Source organism: Mauremys reevesii, linkage group 7 (assembly GCF_016161935.1).
Source record: "Mauremys reevesii isolate NIE-2019 linkage group 7, ASM1616193v1, whole genome shotgun sequence".
In the NCBI taxonomy this organism is placed as follows: Eukaryota; Metazoa; Chordata; order Testudines; family Geoemydidae; genus Mauremys; species Mauremys reevesii.
In genome coordinates this window covers 94191330-94209324 of record NC_052629.1, presented here as the reverse complement: position 1 = coordinate 94209324, position 17995 = coordinate 94191330, and the positions used below count along the sequence as shown (strand labels likewise).

The window sequence follows — 17995 nt, the reverse complement described above, 5'->3', positions numbered from 1 at the left end:
AAAGGCAAATGCAAAGCACACGTGGGTGGAGGGGTTTCACTGGCTGTTGCTTTGTGGAGGTGTGTGTGTGGAGGCAGAAAAACCGGAAGAGTGGAGAGAAGGCAGCAAGCATTGCAAATGGGACCTGAGAAGAAGCCAAGACAGAGAACTTTTGCGCCAAGTGCTGGCTAGAAAGGGGTTTGGAGCTGCGAGCAAAGAAACTGTCTCCTGTTGTTGGATTCCTGCCTTGCTCAGAGAAACAGGACTTTGTACATTCCTTGAAAATAAACAGGATTGCATCATAGATACCTGATTCCACCACCAATTCCTCCTACTAACTGGAACAACTTTTTAGTTAATTTCTCAGGTCAAAAAGGGGTAACACTGGTATCAGGGGCAGGATCCAGTTTCCAAGAAGAGAAACTGTGAGCTGGTCTTTCTTTTGAACCAAGATGGAACAAATGAGGGAGGTGCTCACAGAATTCAAAGCTGGCCAAAAGGATTTAAAACATAGATCTAAAACAAGTGCTGGAGGCATTACAAAAAGAATTAAAGCAGCATCTGGAGGTTTCCCAGAAAGGGCTGGGAGACAACTTGTAGGCAAAGAGGAAATCTTTGTTGAGGCAACAGTTACAAAGCGCTTGGCCAGACTGGGAAACCCAGCTGCAACACTCCCTGACTGGAATGGCCAGATGGATTAATGAGGTGACCAGCAACATGACTGCCACAGACCAGAAAGTTTTCCATTAAATGAGGCCAGGGAAGCTTTAGCCAACTTGCTAACAGAATGAGCTGCAGCAAGGACTTAGGGAGCTGAGAAATCACCTTGAGAAGGAAATCAAAAGGGCATGGGCCACAGTGGAAATCAGAGGCTGGATGTGGAACTGGGCCAGTCAGTAGACTTGGGTAAGACCAGACGTTTACAACGGTGTTCTGCCTTGTTTGTAACCCCCAGAGAATCATATAGAAGAGATTGGATTGTCTCAGCTCAATAATGCAAAATCCCACAGTGATGGAATGGGAATGTTCTGTAAATATTTTGTATGAATACTGTGCGTGCCTTTGTTTCCCCTGTAGGCTGCATTGTCACCTGGGGTGAAAAAGGGCTGTTTACTCTCAGGGAGGTTGCCAGACAGATGTGGCTGATGTCTAGCTGTCTCCAGTTTGAGGCCCATGTCATTAAAGAGTCCATGAAGACAACAGCAAAGCCAACCCCCAGGACATTTGCTATCTACCAACTAACAACCATGGATGGTCCACTCTCAGCAAGAAGCCAGCCACATTTGACCAGTTGGCCAACAACGGACTGAAGAGGAGGCAGGTGGGACTGGTTCAGGAACTTGAACAAAGGGGGACAGAGTGGGACCAAGAGGGGAGGACACACCACTTGATGGGGCCCTGGGCTAACCCAAATGGAGCATGCTGTAACTTTCTTTTCTCTATGCTAACCAAGGACTTTCTATGCTGTGTAATAACACTGGCCAAGAGTCACTGCGGATGCTGCAGGTGTGAGTGCATTGCTCCCTTTGGGCGTACAAGTATCTCTGAGGTGTCCAACTCAGGTGGACTCACTGAAGGGAGCTCACAGTGTAAAACAGGGGTGGTGAAGGCTCTGAGATTTGGTCGAAGGAGGCAGTGAAGCCAAGTGGTTTACCCTGGTAAAAAAGTGAGACCCTATGGGGGAGTCTGGCACACTGAAGAGTTCCTACCAGGGACAGTTCCAGAGTTGTTCAGAACACCAGACCTGCGGATCCATGATATCCACTCACTATCTTTGATGGAAAAACTTACTGCCCGGCTTATTTGGCTCAGTTCAACACCATATGAATGGCTGAGATGGACAAAAACGGGGAAGGGGAGGGGCTCTAGTAGCCAGCCTGAGTGGCCCAGTTCTGATAGTGCTACAGAACTTAGCCCCAGAAAACAAACTGAGTTGTCCAGATCTGATACAATCCCTTGATATGTGGCTTGAATCATAGAATCATAGAAGATTAGGGTTGGAAGAGACCTCAGGAGGTCATCTAGTCCAACCCCGTGCTCAATGCAGGACCAACCCCAGTTAAATCATCACAACCAGGGCTTTGTCAAGCTAGGCCTTAAACACCTCTAAGGATGGAGATTCCACCACTGAAGCCAGCCATCATTCTGCGATGTCCAAGTAGGGTTGCCAACTGTCCCTTATTCCAAGGGACGTCCCTTATTTTTTTCACCTCTGTACAATAAGATTGGGAGTTGCTGAGTGCTGCAAAAAGCAGCAAGAAATACCCCCATGAATGTAAGTGACTGCTACTTATTTTTCATTATTATTAATAATTAATGATAATATTGGGAGGATGCTAAGAAAACAGTCCCTTATTTTTTAAATGCAATGCGTCCAAGGCACAGCCAAGAGTTAGTTCATGTCTACATTACCACTTATGTCAGCAAAACTTATGTTGCTCCAGGGAATAAAAAAAACACCCCCCTGAGCAACATAAGTTTTGCCAGCATAAGTGGTAGTGTGCACAGTGCCATGTCGGTGGGAGAGTTTCTCCCGCTAACACAGATACCACCACTTGTTGAGGTGGTTTTATTATGTCGATTGGAGAGCTCTCTCCTTCCGACATAGAGCGGCTACATGAGCCATCTTATACCAGTGCAGCTGCATTGGTACAGCTGTGCCACTGTAAGCTCACTAGTGGAGACAGAGCCTTACAGCAGGAAAGAGGATACCACACCTCAATTGTCAAAGGACCTGAAAAGACTCATGTTCCTGGCATATCTAGATACCGAAAAGGACTTCCAAGATAAATTGGGAACAGATCAATTTGCAGATGCTCAGCTGAACTTGGACTTGCAGATCAAGATCAGTGAAAAGAGGCCAAAGATAGTCTGAGAGACTGTGGAATTTACAACAGAACTTGAATCTTTCCTTGCAGCAGCTCACCAAAATAGGAAGCAACTGCTCGCCTAGTGAGGAAGATGGAAGCTGATCACCGGGAGCCCTGTAAGTACAGCTGTGTCTAATAAACATGGTGGAAAAAGAGATTCTTATCTGGTTCATGATGTTTTGGAATGATCAGAAAAAGTGATAAATTCACTTTGTAAAACAAGGGAAATTGGCAATAACATAAAAATTAAGGGAAGCAGTTCAGTTAAATGTTTGCACTGTGAAAAATCTATTAAAAAAAACGGGCCAGGACAAAGCATCACTGATGCCTAGTGAAAGTTCCTCACCCACTTCAGTAAACGGGGAGACACCATGCTGGAGGGGCAAAGCCTGGGGGTACAAGGATCAGCTCCACAGTTTTTGTTTAGATCTGGGCAGTTAAACAACCATAGGAATTGGCTATTAAGTGTATAATAGGAGCTGTGAAATGCATTGAGGTGACCGACACTGGCTCAAACATAATAGTTATTAGATCAGACATGCTAAAAAGGCTAGGAATAGGAGATCTAAATCTGATCTGCCTCATTAGTCCCAAATGGCAGGATGAGGGGGGTTGAACATACACCTGTCTGAAAATTAGATTTCAAAGTTGGACTTCTTGAATTTGAGTAAAAAGTCTGGATAGCCAAGATAGTGGATGAGCTAATCATCAGTTTGGATTTTTTTTATGGCTAATAACTGTGTAATAAATGCCAGGAAAAGTGTCAGTCTGTGGAAATTCCCTTTAAATACTTGGCTCAGGTGAGACAGATGATTTGTAGGCAATTAGTTTGCAGTGAAGGAGTCATCCTGCCCCTAGGGGGAGAAACCATTATAACAGTTACATGCTGTGGTAGCTTTCCAGCAAAGAAAGATGGGGAGTAGCTAAAACCTGTTTTGAGACTCAGGGTCTCAGGAGAATCTTAGCTGCTAAGGCTCTTGCGGAGCTGAATTAGGAATGGAGGTCTGTTCCTCTGCTACATGTTTCTGACAAGCAGTAAATAATAACAAAGGGAACCACAGCTGCAAAATGTGAAAAGGAGGTTACTTACCTATAACTAGAGGTTCTTTGAGATGTGTGGTCCCAATCTGTATTCCATAGGGACCATCACTTAAAGAACCAGTGGATCTAGTAATTGCTGGTATAGAAGAAAACTACTGGGGATGGGGGGAAGGTGCGCTCCCAGAGTTTCTATTAGACTTGTTCCAGTGCAGTGCCATACATTTAAATGAAAAGCAGCAGAATAGTCTGAGAGACTTTCTGGCTAGGAATCAGGAGTTTTTCTCCTCATCCGACAAAGATATAGACTGTACTGCACTAATCCAGCACAAGATTGAAATGGGGGGAAATGACCCGCTAAACAGCCATCTCACTGGCTACCAGTAACAAAGAGGGGAGAAATGTGGAAGACATAACTGAGCCTTTAACCATTCCTTGGGTTTCACTCACAGTGCTGATTAAGAAAAAAGATGACAGCACCTGATTGTGTGTGGCCTATAGAAAACTAAATGAAGTCACTTTAAAGGATTCTTATCCACTACCATGAACAGATGATACTCTGGGTGGTGCAGCAGGTTCAATCTGGTTTTCCACACTGAATCTTAAAAGTGGGTATTGGCAAGTGGCAGAGGATCTAAAGGACAGGGAAAAGACAGATTTCACCACAGGACAAGGCCGGTGGCAATTAAGAGCCTTGCACAGCTTATGCAGTGCACCAACCACATTTGAGAGGCTAATGGAGAGGGTGTGACACGGCATGTCTCTCTCAGCCTGTCTGTTACACCTAAATTATATCCTAGTGCATGCTAAAACTTTTGAACAGGAACTGATACATCTACAAATTGTCTGCGGTAAGCTGAAGGATACCAATCTGAAATGGAACCCAAAGAAATGTGAGCTGTTTAAAAAAAAAAGTAATCTCTCTTGGGCACACAATCAGGGAGGAGGGAATTTTCACTGACAAACAGAAAATTGAGGCTGTGCAGAACTGGCAAACTTCCCAGACACTCACAGATGTGCAGAGTTTTGTCAGACTCTGCTCCTATTATAGAAGGTTTATATGTGGGTTTGCCAATATCGCAAAAATGCTGCATAGGTTGGGAGAGAAAGGGAAACCATTTCAGTGGTCAGCAGAGCATTTTCAGAGTTCAAACAGGCTCTTGTGACTACTCCTATCTTGGACTGCCCGTGATTCAAAAGACCTTTCATATTAACACAAATACTAGTGCTTACAGATCGGGGACAGTATCGTCACAAGAACATCAAGGACTTGAGAGCATGATTGCTTATTACAGCAAAAGTTTAAGTTCTCTGGAGTGAAATTACTGCACCACTCAAAAGGAACTCCTGGCTGTGGCTGAAAGGAAACAGGGCAGGGAAAGAAAAGCTCCAAGAAGATTTGGATGGAAGTAAAATTGTTTGGGGTTGGTTATGTGAAATATCCAGACAGAAAGACACTGTAACTATGTAAATAGTTAAGCTTGTATCATACGTAATTTGTTAAATAGTTACTTTTCTTTCTATCTGGGATGTGTTGCTCAGGGTGTCACTATTTTGGACTCCATCAAGGTGATGGGTGAAGATAAGATGAGGGGTGTTTTCAGGCTCTGGATAAACTTTGCTGTTACTATTCAGCGGAAACACCACCCTTCATTTAAGATAGTTATAAGAAGCCATTATAGATATTTTAGTGACCCAGGCAGCTGAAACAATAGGGCTCTCCAACCAAAACACAGGGTGTTACTGCTCAAAACAAAGGCACACATGGATGGAGAGGTTTCACTGGCTGTTGCTTTGTAGAGGTGTGTATCTTTGTGAGAAAGAGGCAGAAAGACCAGAGGAAGGAAAGGAAAAGGCAGCAAGGAAACACCACATGCAGTCACAAAAGCACTGGGAGCATAGCCCTTGGGAAAAGTTAAGAGAGAGAGAGCTGTTGGGCCTAGTGCTGGCTACAGAGGAGCTTGGAGCTATGAGCAAAGAAGCTCTCTGTTTGATTCCTGCCTTGTTCAGAGAATCAGAACTTTGTCCATTCTTTGTAAATAAACAGGTTTGCATCCATCACCACTTTCTCCTCCTAACTAGAACAACCTTCAAGACTAAATTTTTGGCTTACTACTTGGGTCAAAACAAGGTCACAATACATACATGCACCCATACATATGCACTGATTCACACACATGCTCTCACATACAATTCACACACATGCACTCACACAATGATTTACACATCCCCATGCATTCATGCACACACACAGGGCTGCCCAGAGGATTCAGGGGGTCTGGGGCAAAGCAATTTCGGAGGCCCCTTCCATAAAAGAAAGTTGAAATACTATAGAATACTATGCTCTCGTGGGGGCCCCTGCGGGGCCTGGGGCAAATTGCCCCATTTCCCCCCCCGGGCGGCCCTGCACACACACACACTAATTCGCACACGCTCACTCAGACATGCACCATTCTCACACATACATGCACATGCATAAACATAAGAATGGCCATACTGGGTCAGACCAAAGGTCCACCTAGCCCAGTATCCTGTCTTCTGATAGTGGCCAATGCCAGGTGCCCCAGAGGGAATGACTAGAACAGGTAATCCATCAAGTGATCCATCCCTTCTGGCCCATTCCCAGCTTCTGGCAAACAGGGGCTGGGACACCATCCCTGCCCATCCTGGCTAATAGCCATTGATGGACCCATCCTCCATGAAGTTAGCTAGTTCTTTTTTGAAGCCTTCATAACATCTTGGCAAAGAGTTCCACAGGCTGAACATAAATGCACACATACACAGAGGGAGCTAATATGCACATAGAGACATGCTGACATGTCCCTATCAGTAAAGTACTGTGCATATACATATGGCCAAAATGAGAACGTATATCGATTTAGACAGGCTTTGAGATATTTGAACCAGCAGGGGGCAGCACTGCATCTATCTCTTTCTCTCTCTCCCTCCACCCCACTTATGGGGAGCTGTAGGAAATGCTTCTCTGTCTCTGTTTCCTGCCACTCCTGGGCCTATTTTCTCACCTCTCTAATGAGCTGCTAATGAGCAGCCAATTCAGTATGCCAATCAGCAGTGAGGGGGAAAAAAGGTGTGTGGGGCGGGGAGGGCAGACAGCTCTGGGCTCTCTATTGGGCAGGTCCTTGGGCAAGGACTATAATAGGATCAAATTTGCTCCCTGACCCCAAAGTGCAAAGCACAATTCAGCCTGAGTGCCACCACTGAGCTCTGTGACTCAGCAGTCCCCCACTCCTGCCCCCGACACCTCACCTGCTGGCCCTCATCCAAAGCCTAACTACAGCCCCTACAGCCCCCAATGCACAGCAGAGCCACCATGTGGCACCATGACCCTGCCACACTGCTGCACACCTCCAGACATCCCAGCTAGGGGCTCCTCACGGGTGGGGGTAGATGTGAGCACATGGGGTCTCTGTTCTAGGCAGAAGGGGTCCCTGTAGGCAGTTGACTTGCGGGCACGGTCTGGAGGGCAGAGGTGGCATGGCACTCCCTGTGGGTGGGCAGAGTTCCAGGCAGCCAGGGCACAGGGAGCAGGCAGAGGTGGGACACGGATCTCCATCAATAGGCTGGGGATGAGGGGACAGAGGTGAGCATGGGGTTCCCCATAGGCTGGGGTGTTGCAAACAGGGCAGGGGAGCCCTCTCACCTTTACGTCCATCACGCTGGAAGTCCACGTGGCACCACTCGCCGTCATTGACCTTCTTATTGCTGGCCCGCATCTTGATGCCACCAGAGCCCATGTCTAGCAGCAGATAAAGGTGCCCGTCCAGCAGCTCCATGGCAAAGTAGTCAGCCTTGTGTGGACGCTCAGCACGGCCCTCCCGTGGGGGCTGCAGGCGCCCATGGCTGAAGAGCAGCAGCCCGTTGGGCTCAGTGGTGCGGAAGTCAAAGGAGATGGAGCCAGTCTTCTTGGTGTTCCACTTGGGCAGGGAGATGTAGGCCTCGGGCGACTCAAAGGTGACTGGGTCCAGCGCTGCCACATTCTCACAGCGGAACACCAAGTCCCCATTGATCTTCATCTTGGGGTCGCCCTCCTTTGCCAGGCGTGACAGCTCCAGCTTGAAGTCATTGTTCTTGTACACGACCTGGTGGGGAGAGCTGAAGTGGGATACGAGGCCTTTGTCCTCTAGGGGGTGCCAACTTCAATCTGGCCCCCAGCAGGGACCTGCTGGCTGGCTCAAGGGGTAGGGAGATTGGCTAGCTTGCAGGGAGGCGGGGGGTGGAATACAAGGTCTTTTCCCTCTAGGGGAAAAGCCAGTTCCAATCTGGCTTCAAGTAAACAGTGATCTAGAGCAGTGGTCTCCAAACTTTTTTGATTGCGCACCCTTATCAGTAAAAAAATTTTGAGCACGCACCCCCTGCCGTGACGAAGCAAAAAAAAACAAAAAAAACACTCGGACTCCCACCTGAACTGCCAAAGCAAAAAGAAAACAGAAAACAAGTGCTCCTCCTGCCGCGCACCCCCAAGGATCCTCTTGTGCACTCCCTGGGGCGGTGGTCCCCAACCTTTTCGTCTGGTGCCTGCCAGACGAAGGACCGTGACGGTGGTCGAGCATCCGCCAAAATGCCGCCAAATTTCTGTGGCATTTCGGCGGCGACGCCTCTCGATGACGTCGCTTGTCGGCGGTAAGCGGCGTCATCGAGAGGCGTTGCCGCCAAAATGCTGCAGAAATTCGGTGGCATTTCGGCAGATGCTCGACTGCTGGTCAGGATGCAGGCGCATTTTGAAGCCCCTGCAGGCGCCATGGCACCCGCGATACCGCATTAGGGACATTAGGGACCCCTGCCCTGGGGTGTGCGCACCTCACTTTGGAGACTACTGATCTAGAGCTGATGGCTGCTATGTGTAATGAGTTTCCTGGGTCTCCTTCTGGTTCCTATTGTCTACATCACACACCAAATTCCATCCCTGCCAGCCCCCAAACAAGGATCATATGGGAATGGTCCTCAGTTGCCGCTGACAAGAGATACTCCTGCACTTGCTGCCCTAAACTTTTGGGCAGCGTTGCTATGGGATGTTAAACAGTCCTTGCACCCCACCCCATAGGTGGCTGCATCACAGCACTGGTCAAGGGATCCCCATAGAGATAGACACTTCACCCAGCCCCAGAGGCAGCTGCATGTCATTGCATACTCACATCCTTGAGGCACCCCATGAAGTTATTGCTGACTGGGGACCCCGGCAGGTCAGCTGTGTTGGGGCTGCCCCCAATGTAGAAAAAGTCATCTGAGCCCAGCATGGTATAATCCTCCTGTGTGTAGCCCGTCGTTGTCAGGATACCATCCACAGAAATGGTCACCTGTCCGTCATAATTGCAGGGGTGGGGTGGGACAGTGGCAGGGAAGGGGGAGGGGTGCAGGAGGGGTGGAAACAAGCAGACAACAGAATATTAACCGCCTGGGGCTGGTGAGGGGCTGGGGGGTAATGAGGGGAGAGGTGGCTAAGCCATTTTTATGTCTGGTTGTCTCTTTGGAGGAATGCCAGTATTTGGGGCTTGGGGAAAGGGAGAGTTGAATAAAATTTGATGGAGGCTTGAAAGAGGCGGCATAAAATTTTATGTGGAAAGGGGATTGCAATGGGGTTGTTCACAATATTTGATGGGCTGAAATGGGGGAGTGGACAAAAATTGATGGGGGGCTAGAAAAGGGGGAACATAAGATTTGACCAAGGGAGGGTTGTTCACAAGATTTAACGGAGGAAGAGAGCTGGGGAGGGGATTGTCACAGATTTGTTGGGGAGGGTCTGCACAAGATTTGGTGGGGGGCTGGGAAGAGGGGTGCACCAGTTTTGATGGCCTGTCACTAGCCCTGCCAGGGGGGTTAGTGATATTATAGGCAGCTAGACCTGTTGGGTGATGGATAAGCGCCATATATCCCATCCCAATCTGCCCTCCAACCCCACCAACCCCCGGCTGCACCCCACTCACCACAGCTGCAGCTCCTCACCGAGGTCCAGGTTGGGGTGCAAAGCTGACAGTGTTGCCCTAAAACCAAGCCGGGACCTCCCACTGTCCACCCTGGTTGGCCTAGGGCATATGACACATCTCCCCTGCCTTAGTTTGGGCAGTTGGGACCTCTGACACACTGGGCATAATGGCAGGTCCAAGAAAAGATGGGGTTACAGGCACATCTGTGGGGAGGGGTAATGGCTGCTAGTGAGGAGGCTGAGGGGAGGGAGTTGAATGAATGCCCATTGTGTGAGGAGGCTGTGGGGGGAGGGAAAATGGCCGTTTGATGAGGATTCTGGGGGAGGTGGGGAAACGCCTGATCAGTGAGGAGGCTGGGGAAGGTTGGGGAATGGCCGTTCAGTGAGGAGGGTGAGGGAAGAGGAATGGCCGTTATGTGAGGAGGCTGCGGGGGCGGAATGGCCATTGTGTGAGGAGGCTGGTGGGGAGGGGATGGCTGTTCTGTAAGGAGGCTGGGGGGGAGGAGGGGAAATGGCCGTTCTCTGAGGAGGCTGTGAGGTGGGGAATGGCCATTCTGTGAGGAGGCTGGGGAGGGAAATGGCCGTTCTGTGAGGAGGCTGGGGGGTCGGAGGGGATGGCCATTCTGTGGGGAGGCTGTTGGAGAGGGAAATGGCTGTTCAGTGAAGAGGCTGCAGGGGGGCGGGGATGGGAATAGCAGTTGTGTGAGGAGGCTGGTGCAGGGGCGGCTCTACCGTTTTGGCCGCCCCAAGCAGTCATGCGCGGGAGGCGCCCCGGAGCCGCGGGAGCAGCGGACCTCCCGCGGGCATGACTGCAGAGGGTCCGCTGGTCCCGCGTGGCTCGGCTGGACCCCCCGCGGCTGCGGACGGTTCGCGGATCCCGCGGCTCCGCTTGAGCTGCCGCAGTCATGCCTGCGGGAGGTCCAGCCGAGCCGCGGGACAAGCGCCCCCTCCGCAGTCATGCCTGCGGCAGGTCCGGTCGTCCCGGGGCTCGGTGGACCTCCCGCAGGCATGACTGCGGCAGGTCCGCCGGCCCAGCCTGCCGCCCCCTAGATTTGGCCGCCCTAGGCACCAGCTTGTTTTGCTGGTGCCTAGAGCCGCCCCTGGGCTGGTGGAGGGGGAATGGCCATTCTGTAAGGATGATGGGGGGGTTGGCTGTTCTGTGAGGAGGCTGGGGGGGAATGGGCGTTGTGTGATGAGGCTGGGGTAGGAGGGGGAATGGCTGTTCTCTGAGGAGGCTGGTGGAGGGGGAATGTCCATTCTGTGTGTGTGGTGGGGGGTGGCCATTCTGTGAGGAGGATTTTGGAGGGTTAATGGCCTTTTTGTCTGATGAGGCTGGGGAGGAGGGGAAATGGCAGTTCTCTGAGGAGGCTGTGAGGGGGAATGGCCATTCTGTGAGGAGGCTGGGGTGGATGGCCATTCTGTGAGGAGGCTGGGGAGGAAAATAGCCATTTAGTGAGGCGGCTGTTGGAGGGGTAATGGCCGTTCAGTGAATAGGTGGGTGAGGAATGGCCAGTGTGTGAGGAGGCTGGGCGGGGGGCGGAGGGGCAGAATGGGTGTTCTGTGAGGAGGCTGTCAGGGGGCAGAATGGCCATTCTGTGAGGAGGGGGGGGCAGGAAATAGCCATTCAGTGAGCAGGGTGTTGGAGGTGAATGGCCATTGTGTGAGGAGGTGGGGGTGGGGGGAGAGGAATGGCTGTTCTGTGAGGAGGCTGTCAGGGGGTGGAATTGCCATTCTGTGAGGAGGCTGTTGGAGGGGGAATGGCCATTCAGTGAGTATTTGGTGGTTAGGGTGATAACCGCTGTTCCCTGAGCAGGCTGTGGGTAGGGGAGTAGCAGCCAATCTGGGGCAGGATGGTGGGTAACTGCTGCTTTGGGAGGAGACATGGGGAATAGCTGTTCCGAGAGGAGGCTATGGCGGCAATGGCCACTGTGGTATGGGTGTAGAGAACAGCTGTTCTGTGATAAAGTTGTATGGAGAGGGTTGGTAACAACTGGTATGTGGAGAGTACAGAATTTGGGGTAACAGCTGTTCTGGGGGAAGCTGGGGGCAGTTAACAGGGGTTAGAGGGAGGTAACAGATGGCCTGTGGGGAAGCTGTAACAGTGTGTGTGTGTGTGTGTGTGTGTGTGTGTGTGATGGCTTGGCCAGGAGAGAAGTAGGAAGGGAGAAACAGTTGGTCAGTGGGAGACTGTGGAAAGGTAATAGCCAGCCCACAGGCAGGATACAGGGAGAGAAGGTATCAGATAATCTGAGGGTAATGGTTGTTCAGGGTGGGGTAGATAGGGGTAAGAGAAGGCAGTAATGAGCCTTCTGCAGTGTGTGGGAAGATAGGTATTTCTCATCCTGACCAGTAGAGGGCACTGCTTGCTTGCACGCAGGCACGCACACAGAGCTGTGATCCTAGCTATCCAGGAGCAGTCCATACACACAGAGACAGGAAATTCTCATTCTATCCTGTAGGGGACAGTTTTTGTTTTCTCTCTCTCAATCTCTCTCTCTCACTCTCACACACACACACACACACTCACAGGTTGTTCTGATCCTATCTAGTAGGGGGTAATACACACACTTACTCAAGCAGTTATGATGAATATCTGACACAGGGGGCCATAGCCATACATGAACACATGCACACTTCCGAACCTGTCTAGTAGGGAGTAATGCACACATACACACTGAGGCAGTTCTGAACATGTCCAGGATGGGGCAACAGACATAAGCACGCACATGTAGGCAGTTCTGATTCTATAGTCTCTCTCTCTCTCTCTCTCACACACACACACAGTTCTGATTCTGTTCTGCGGGGGGCAGTACATAAACAGAGAATTATGGTCATCTCCAGTAGGAGGCAGTACACATCCATTTGCATACACACACTTCTGATCCTATCTAGTAGGAAGCATCACATGCGTGCACGCACACACACACACTTCTGATCATTTCTAGTATGGGGCAGTACATACAAGCATGCCTAAACACAGGCCGTTCTGATTATACACAGTATGGAGCAGTACACGCACATGCAGACACAGAGGCAGTTCTGATCTTGTCCAATAGGGGGCAGTATACGTGCATGCACACATGCATGCACACACACACACACTTCTGATTCTGTACAGTATGGAACAGTATACACACAGTCAGGCAGTTCTGAGCCTGTGCAATGGGGTGCAATACACATGCACACACAGTTATGATCATCTCCAGTAGAGAGCAGTACATATGCATGTATGCTCATACACACATTTCTGATCCTATCTGGTAGGGAGCATCACACATACAGGCAGTCCTCCGTTTATGCAGTATTGAGAAGGACACAAATACACATACAGACAGTCCTGAACAATACATTAATGAGCAGTATACACACACACACACACACACACACACACACACACACACACACACACACACACACAGAGGCCATTCTGCTCCTGTCTAGGAGGGAGCAGAACACCACCAAACCTAGAGGCAGTCCTCATTCTATCCCAGGATTGAGCAGTGTACACATGCACACATAGGCAGTTCTGATCCTATCCAATAGGGGTAGTACTTACACAGAGAGTGTTCTCTCTCTCTCTCTCTCTCTCTCTCTCTCACACACACACACACACACCTGAGCCTCTCTCTCTCTCTCTCTCTCACACACACCACCCAGAACAAAATCAGAACTGCCTCTATATTCACTATGAAGCAGCATATACAACCACACACAGGCATTTCTGAACCTGTCCAGTAGGGGAGAGTATGCACACGCATACACACACACACATGCTACACAGGCTGTTCTGATCCTATTCCAGTGGTAGTACACACACACACACACACCAAGGGTGTATCAGTACACAGATAAATCCTCTGTTACCCCCACCAGCCCTCCCTGATGCCCTGCATATCCATCCTGTTTGCAGTGGGAGGACCTGAACCCCAATGCTGCAGCAACCCCTTGCAGCACATGTTGGGGCTTTGCCCCACAATGCTCGCTAACCAGATCACAGTGTTGGGTCTAGTTCAGATCCAAAGTCCACCCCACTGCTTTGGGTGCTGGTTCTGATCCAGGCTTGATCTCTGATGCAGTGGAATGAGATAAGTCAGGCTCTCCTGGAAGCATTTTCCCCTGGTATATAGGTACCACAATAACCCTAGCACAAATTGTTAACCCCGTGTCATGAGGTTTGGGGGAGACAGGATGGGGCTGCATTTTGTACCCCCATCCCTCCCAATTCTTGTTTCAACCCATCAAATCTTGTGCATATGAGGGCTCTGGCCTGGAGGAACCATTGTGTTTATTGGGGGGACTAGAAAGGTGGCCAGGAGGACTAGTTGTGTTTTTCTTTGTTGGGGGGCTGTTTCTTGATACCCAAGGGGAGTGCATGGGTGAGAGGTTATGAGGAGGGATTTGGGGATGGGGGATTGTGGTTTGTTAAACTCCTTTCATTTGGTCCATTTCCTCTTCCCCATAAAGCAGGGGATGGGGGGAGGGGAGGCTGTGGGGGGTCACATTAGTATTGGTCAGTACAACAACATGCAAAAGAAGTTAGAATAGGAAGGGGAAGGGAAGGGCAGGAAGGCGTAAAGTCCAAGCTGGGGTCCCTCCTTGTAAACAGTGCCCCTCCCCAAGTCCTGCTGTCAAAAGCTAAAGCCTTGGGGTGGAACTGGCCCTTAAGTTGCTAGACAGGCTGACCCTGTGGTTGGAAGAGGCTCCGTTAAGCACTCCATTAAGCACAGGCCAATGAAGAACCACATCACCACACGGGGGCGACACTCAGACAAGCCCTATGACACTCCAGCTAACAGAATATGCAGCAGCTGAAGTCATTCCTGGATCCTGACCTGTCTACAAGCCCCAGGGTGAAAACAGCAGAGGGAGCTCCCAGACAGAGCGAGTCAGGGACAGACAGATGACAGCCTCCCACCCCCACCCCCCACCCCTAGAGCTGGGAATAAAACAGGAGTTCCCAGCTCCCTCTGTTTTTATTACTAGACCCCCAGTTTCCTCCCAGAGCTGGAAATAGAACCCAGGAATCCTGACTCCCAGCCCTTCCTATTCTAACCACCAGCTCCCATTCCCCACCCAGAGCCAATGATAGAACTCAGAAGCTGTGACTCCTAGTCAGAAGCTGTGACTCCTAGTCCATTCCCCCCAGCTCTAACCCACTGGACCCCACTTCCTTGCAAGAGCTGGGCATAGAACCCAGGTTTCCTGACTCCCAACCCTACCCTGTTCTGACCACCAGACCCCACTCCCCACTGAGAGCTGGGGATAGAAGGCAGAAGTCCTGGCTCCCAGCCCCACATCTTGCACACTCTAACCCACTCAACCCCACTTCCCTGCAAGAGCTGGGCACAGAATCCAGGAGTTCTGCCTCCCAGCTTTCCCCCAATCCCATTGCTCTAACCACTAGACACCACTCCCCTGTCAGAGCCAGGCTAGAAATCTGTTAGTTAAAAACCAAAAATCTCATCTGCGGACAAACTGCCCCCACTAAAAAGCTAATATAAAAGGAGGGATCCCAGTTCAGACAGGCCCCGCATAGGACAGAGCGCCCCTGTGGGGAAGGGAGTGGGGATGTTTTGGATTAGTAAAATAATTTGGGGATCTGTTTTCCTCGGACAAACTTAAAAGTTCAGACAGAAAAATGGCAGTTAGTAGGAACAGTAAGACAATCTTCATTAGCACAGTATTAGTACCACAGGAGTTAATTATCAGCTGGCATTAATCATGGCTCTTGGTTAATTAATTAATTAATCATCAAAGAGAGAGAGAGAGAGATTGGCGAAGAGAAAGAGACTCGGATGGAGAGAGAGAGAAGAAAGCCATGCAGGGCAGAAAGGCAGAATGAGCGATAGCCAGAGCCGTGCATGTTAGACAGGTTTGGGGGTTCCAAGGAAGGGTCACGGACCAATGGGGGGCACAGAGAGAGAAAGAGAGAGATGCAGGCTGAGGCATGCACGAGAGGGGGGGGGGGTTTAAAATGATGGAAATGGAGTGGGCTGGCTGGGGGGTGGTTTGTAACGGGAGCACCTGTGTGATCGGTAAACAAGAGTGTGGGTTGTACTACAACCCCAGAACCCTCCTCCCACACACACCAGAGCCCTCCCTCACATACATCCTAGAGCTCACACATACAAACATACACACACACACACACCTGGCCTTCCCCACACAAACCAGAGATAGCCCTCTTCTCCACACACTTCTCCTCTCTCTCTCTCACACACACGCCAGAGCTATCCCCCTTCCGCACACACTCCAAAACCCTCCCTCACACACACACACACACCAGAGCCATCGACACACACATATACACACATGCCCCCCACAGCCCCCCAAGGGCTCCTCCCTCACACATACAGCAGAGCTAGCTTCCCCTTCCACAGCAGAGGTCTCCCCCGCAACACCTACATTAGCTATCCCTCCACACACATGCAAGAGGTCTCTCTCTTTCAAACACACACACACATGCCCCAGAGCTCTCCTTTGCCGTGCATATACACTGAAACTCCCATCAATACACATGGGCCAGGGCTCTCCCCCGAGGCACAACACAGTATCCCCAACACACACCAAAGCTCTCCCCCTTGCACACAACAGAGCCCCATACACACACAAACCAGAGCTTTCCCATCAAACATTCACTAGAATTCTCCCCCTCCACACACCAGAACTACACTCTCAGACATTTCCCCACTAAATGAGTTACTTCTCACATTCACATGCACACATGAGCTATCCCTCCAAACATCCACACAGCAGAGAGATTCCGCCTGCACCCCACCCCCCAGAACTATTCCCCCCCAGGCACACCAGAGCTATTTCTACCCACTCACACACACGCACCACAGTTATTCTCCCACACAAGAGCTACTCACCCTACACACATAACACAGCTATTCCCACACACAGAAGCACCAGAATTGTTGTCCCCACCAACACACATCTGCTCCTATGATTGCTCCTGTGCATGCCTTGTTCTAAGCCTTGTCCCTAGCCTTGCTTCAGGCGCTCCTGCCTTGTTCCTGTCCCACTCCAGTCCTGCTCCTTTGCCTGGGACCTGACTCTGGCTCTGACCCCTAGTGCAATCACTAGGTCTGACTGCTATAGCTCCAACTACTAGACGTGACTGCTCATGCCCTGGTCCGTGCCAGTTTGAGTAGCCCACCTAAAAATGGAGAAGGGACAGGTTCCACTACTGGGGTGGATCCTGCTAAGGCCATCTTCCTGTCTCATCTTGCAGAACCTGTAGACTCAGGTTGCGGTTCTACCTCTCACTCTAGTACCTTGCACAAACATTTATCTGCTAGTACTCTGGATGGACAATTGGTGCCTAACACACCCCCTTCTCCTGCTCCAGCTATGGCACCCCACAATGTCAGAGGTTTACCTGGAAGCGCAAGTGTACAGCAGTTTCTCAGGTAATTTCAGAGACTTGGAATTTGCCTGAGTGCATAATGTCCCCACCCAGTGCAAAATTACCCCTGACTTGGTAGAGTCCGTTGATGGTTCACTCCTTTCTTTGGACCCAGTCGCTCACCAGTCTGCCCACTTAGAAGTCAACCCCCACTGCCTTCCCAATAGCCTTGGTATCCACCAAATATCAAGACTTAGCTGACATGTTCAACAAAAAGGAAGCTGGCATATTGCTGCCTCACCGACCTCTAGACTGAGCAGAGGGACCTTTCAGGCATATCTATTCTCCCTCGGAGCATGAGTTACAAGTTCTCCAGAGCTATCACCAAGAATATCTGCATAAGGGGTTCATCCATCCCTCCATGTCCCCAGCTGGGGCTTCAATTTTCTTTGTGAATAAGAAGGATGGTTTCCCTGCAGCCTTGTGTGGATTACCAAGCACTAAACAATGTTACTATCTGGAACCAGTACCCCTTACCCCTCATCAAGCTCTCTGAAAGACTTTGCTCTGCCAAGGTCTTCACTAGGTTGGACCTTTGTGGAACTCATAACTCGGTTCAGATTCAAGAAGGAGATGAATTTAAGACTGCCTTCTGCACATAATGTGGACACTTGGAGTAGTTGGTTATGCCATTTGACTTATGCAATGCTCCGTTGACTTTCCAGCATTTCATTAATGATATCTTTAGGGACATGCTGGGCCAATCTGTGATTTTTTACCTCGATGACATCCTCTGAGGACCTTCATCTGCAGATC

General features: G+C 50.2%; 1 protein-coding gene across 14 annotated transcripts in view; it reads right to left on the bottom strand.

Moving 5' to 3' along the window:
* NRXN2 (neurexin 2) overlaps nucleotides 1–17995 on the bottom strand; it is a 305022-nt gene that overhangs the window by 168391 nt on the left and 118636 nt on the right. For all 14 annotated transcript variants that reach the window (XM_039547771.1, XM_039547772.1, XM_039547773.1 and 11 more), the window contains 2 exons: nucleotides 9041–9202; nucleotides 7549–7987 (listed from right to left, as the gene is read on the bottom strand). In XM_039547771.1, coding sequence (XP_039403705.1) covers nucleotides 7549–7987; nucleotides 9041–9202 — 601 coding nt within the window. The remainder of the gene's footprint in view (nucleotides 1–7548; nucleotides 7988–9040; nucleotides 9203–17995) is intronic.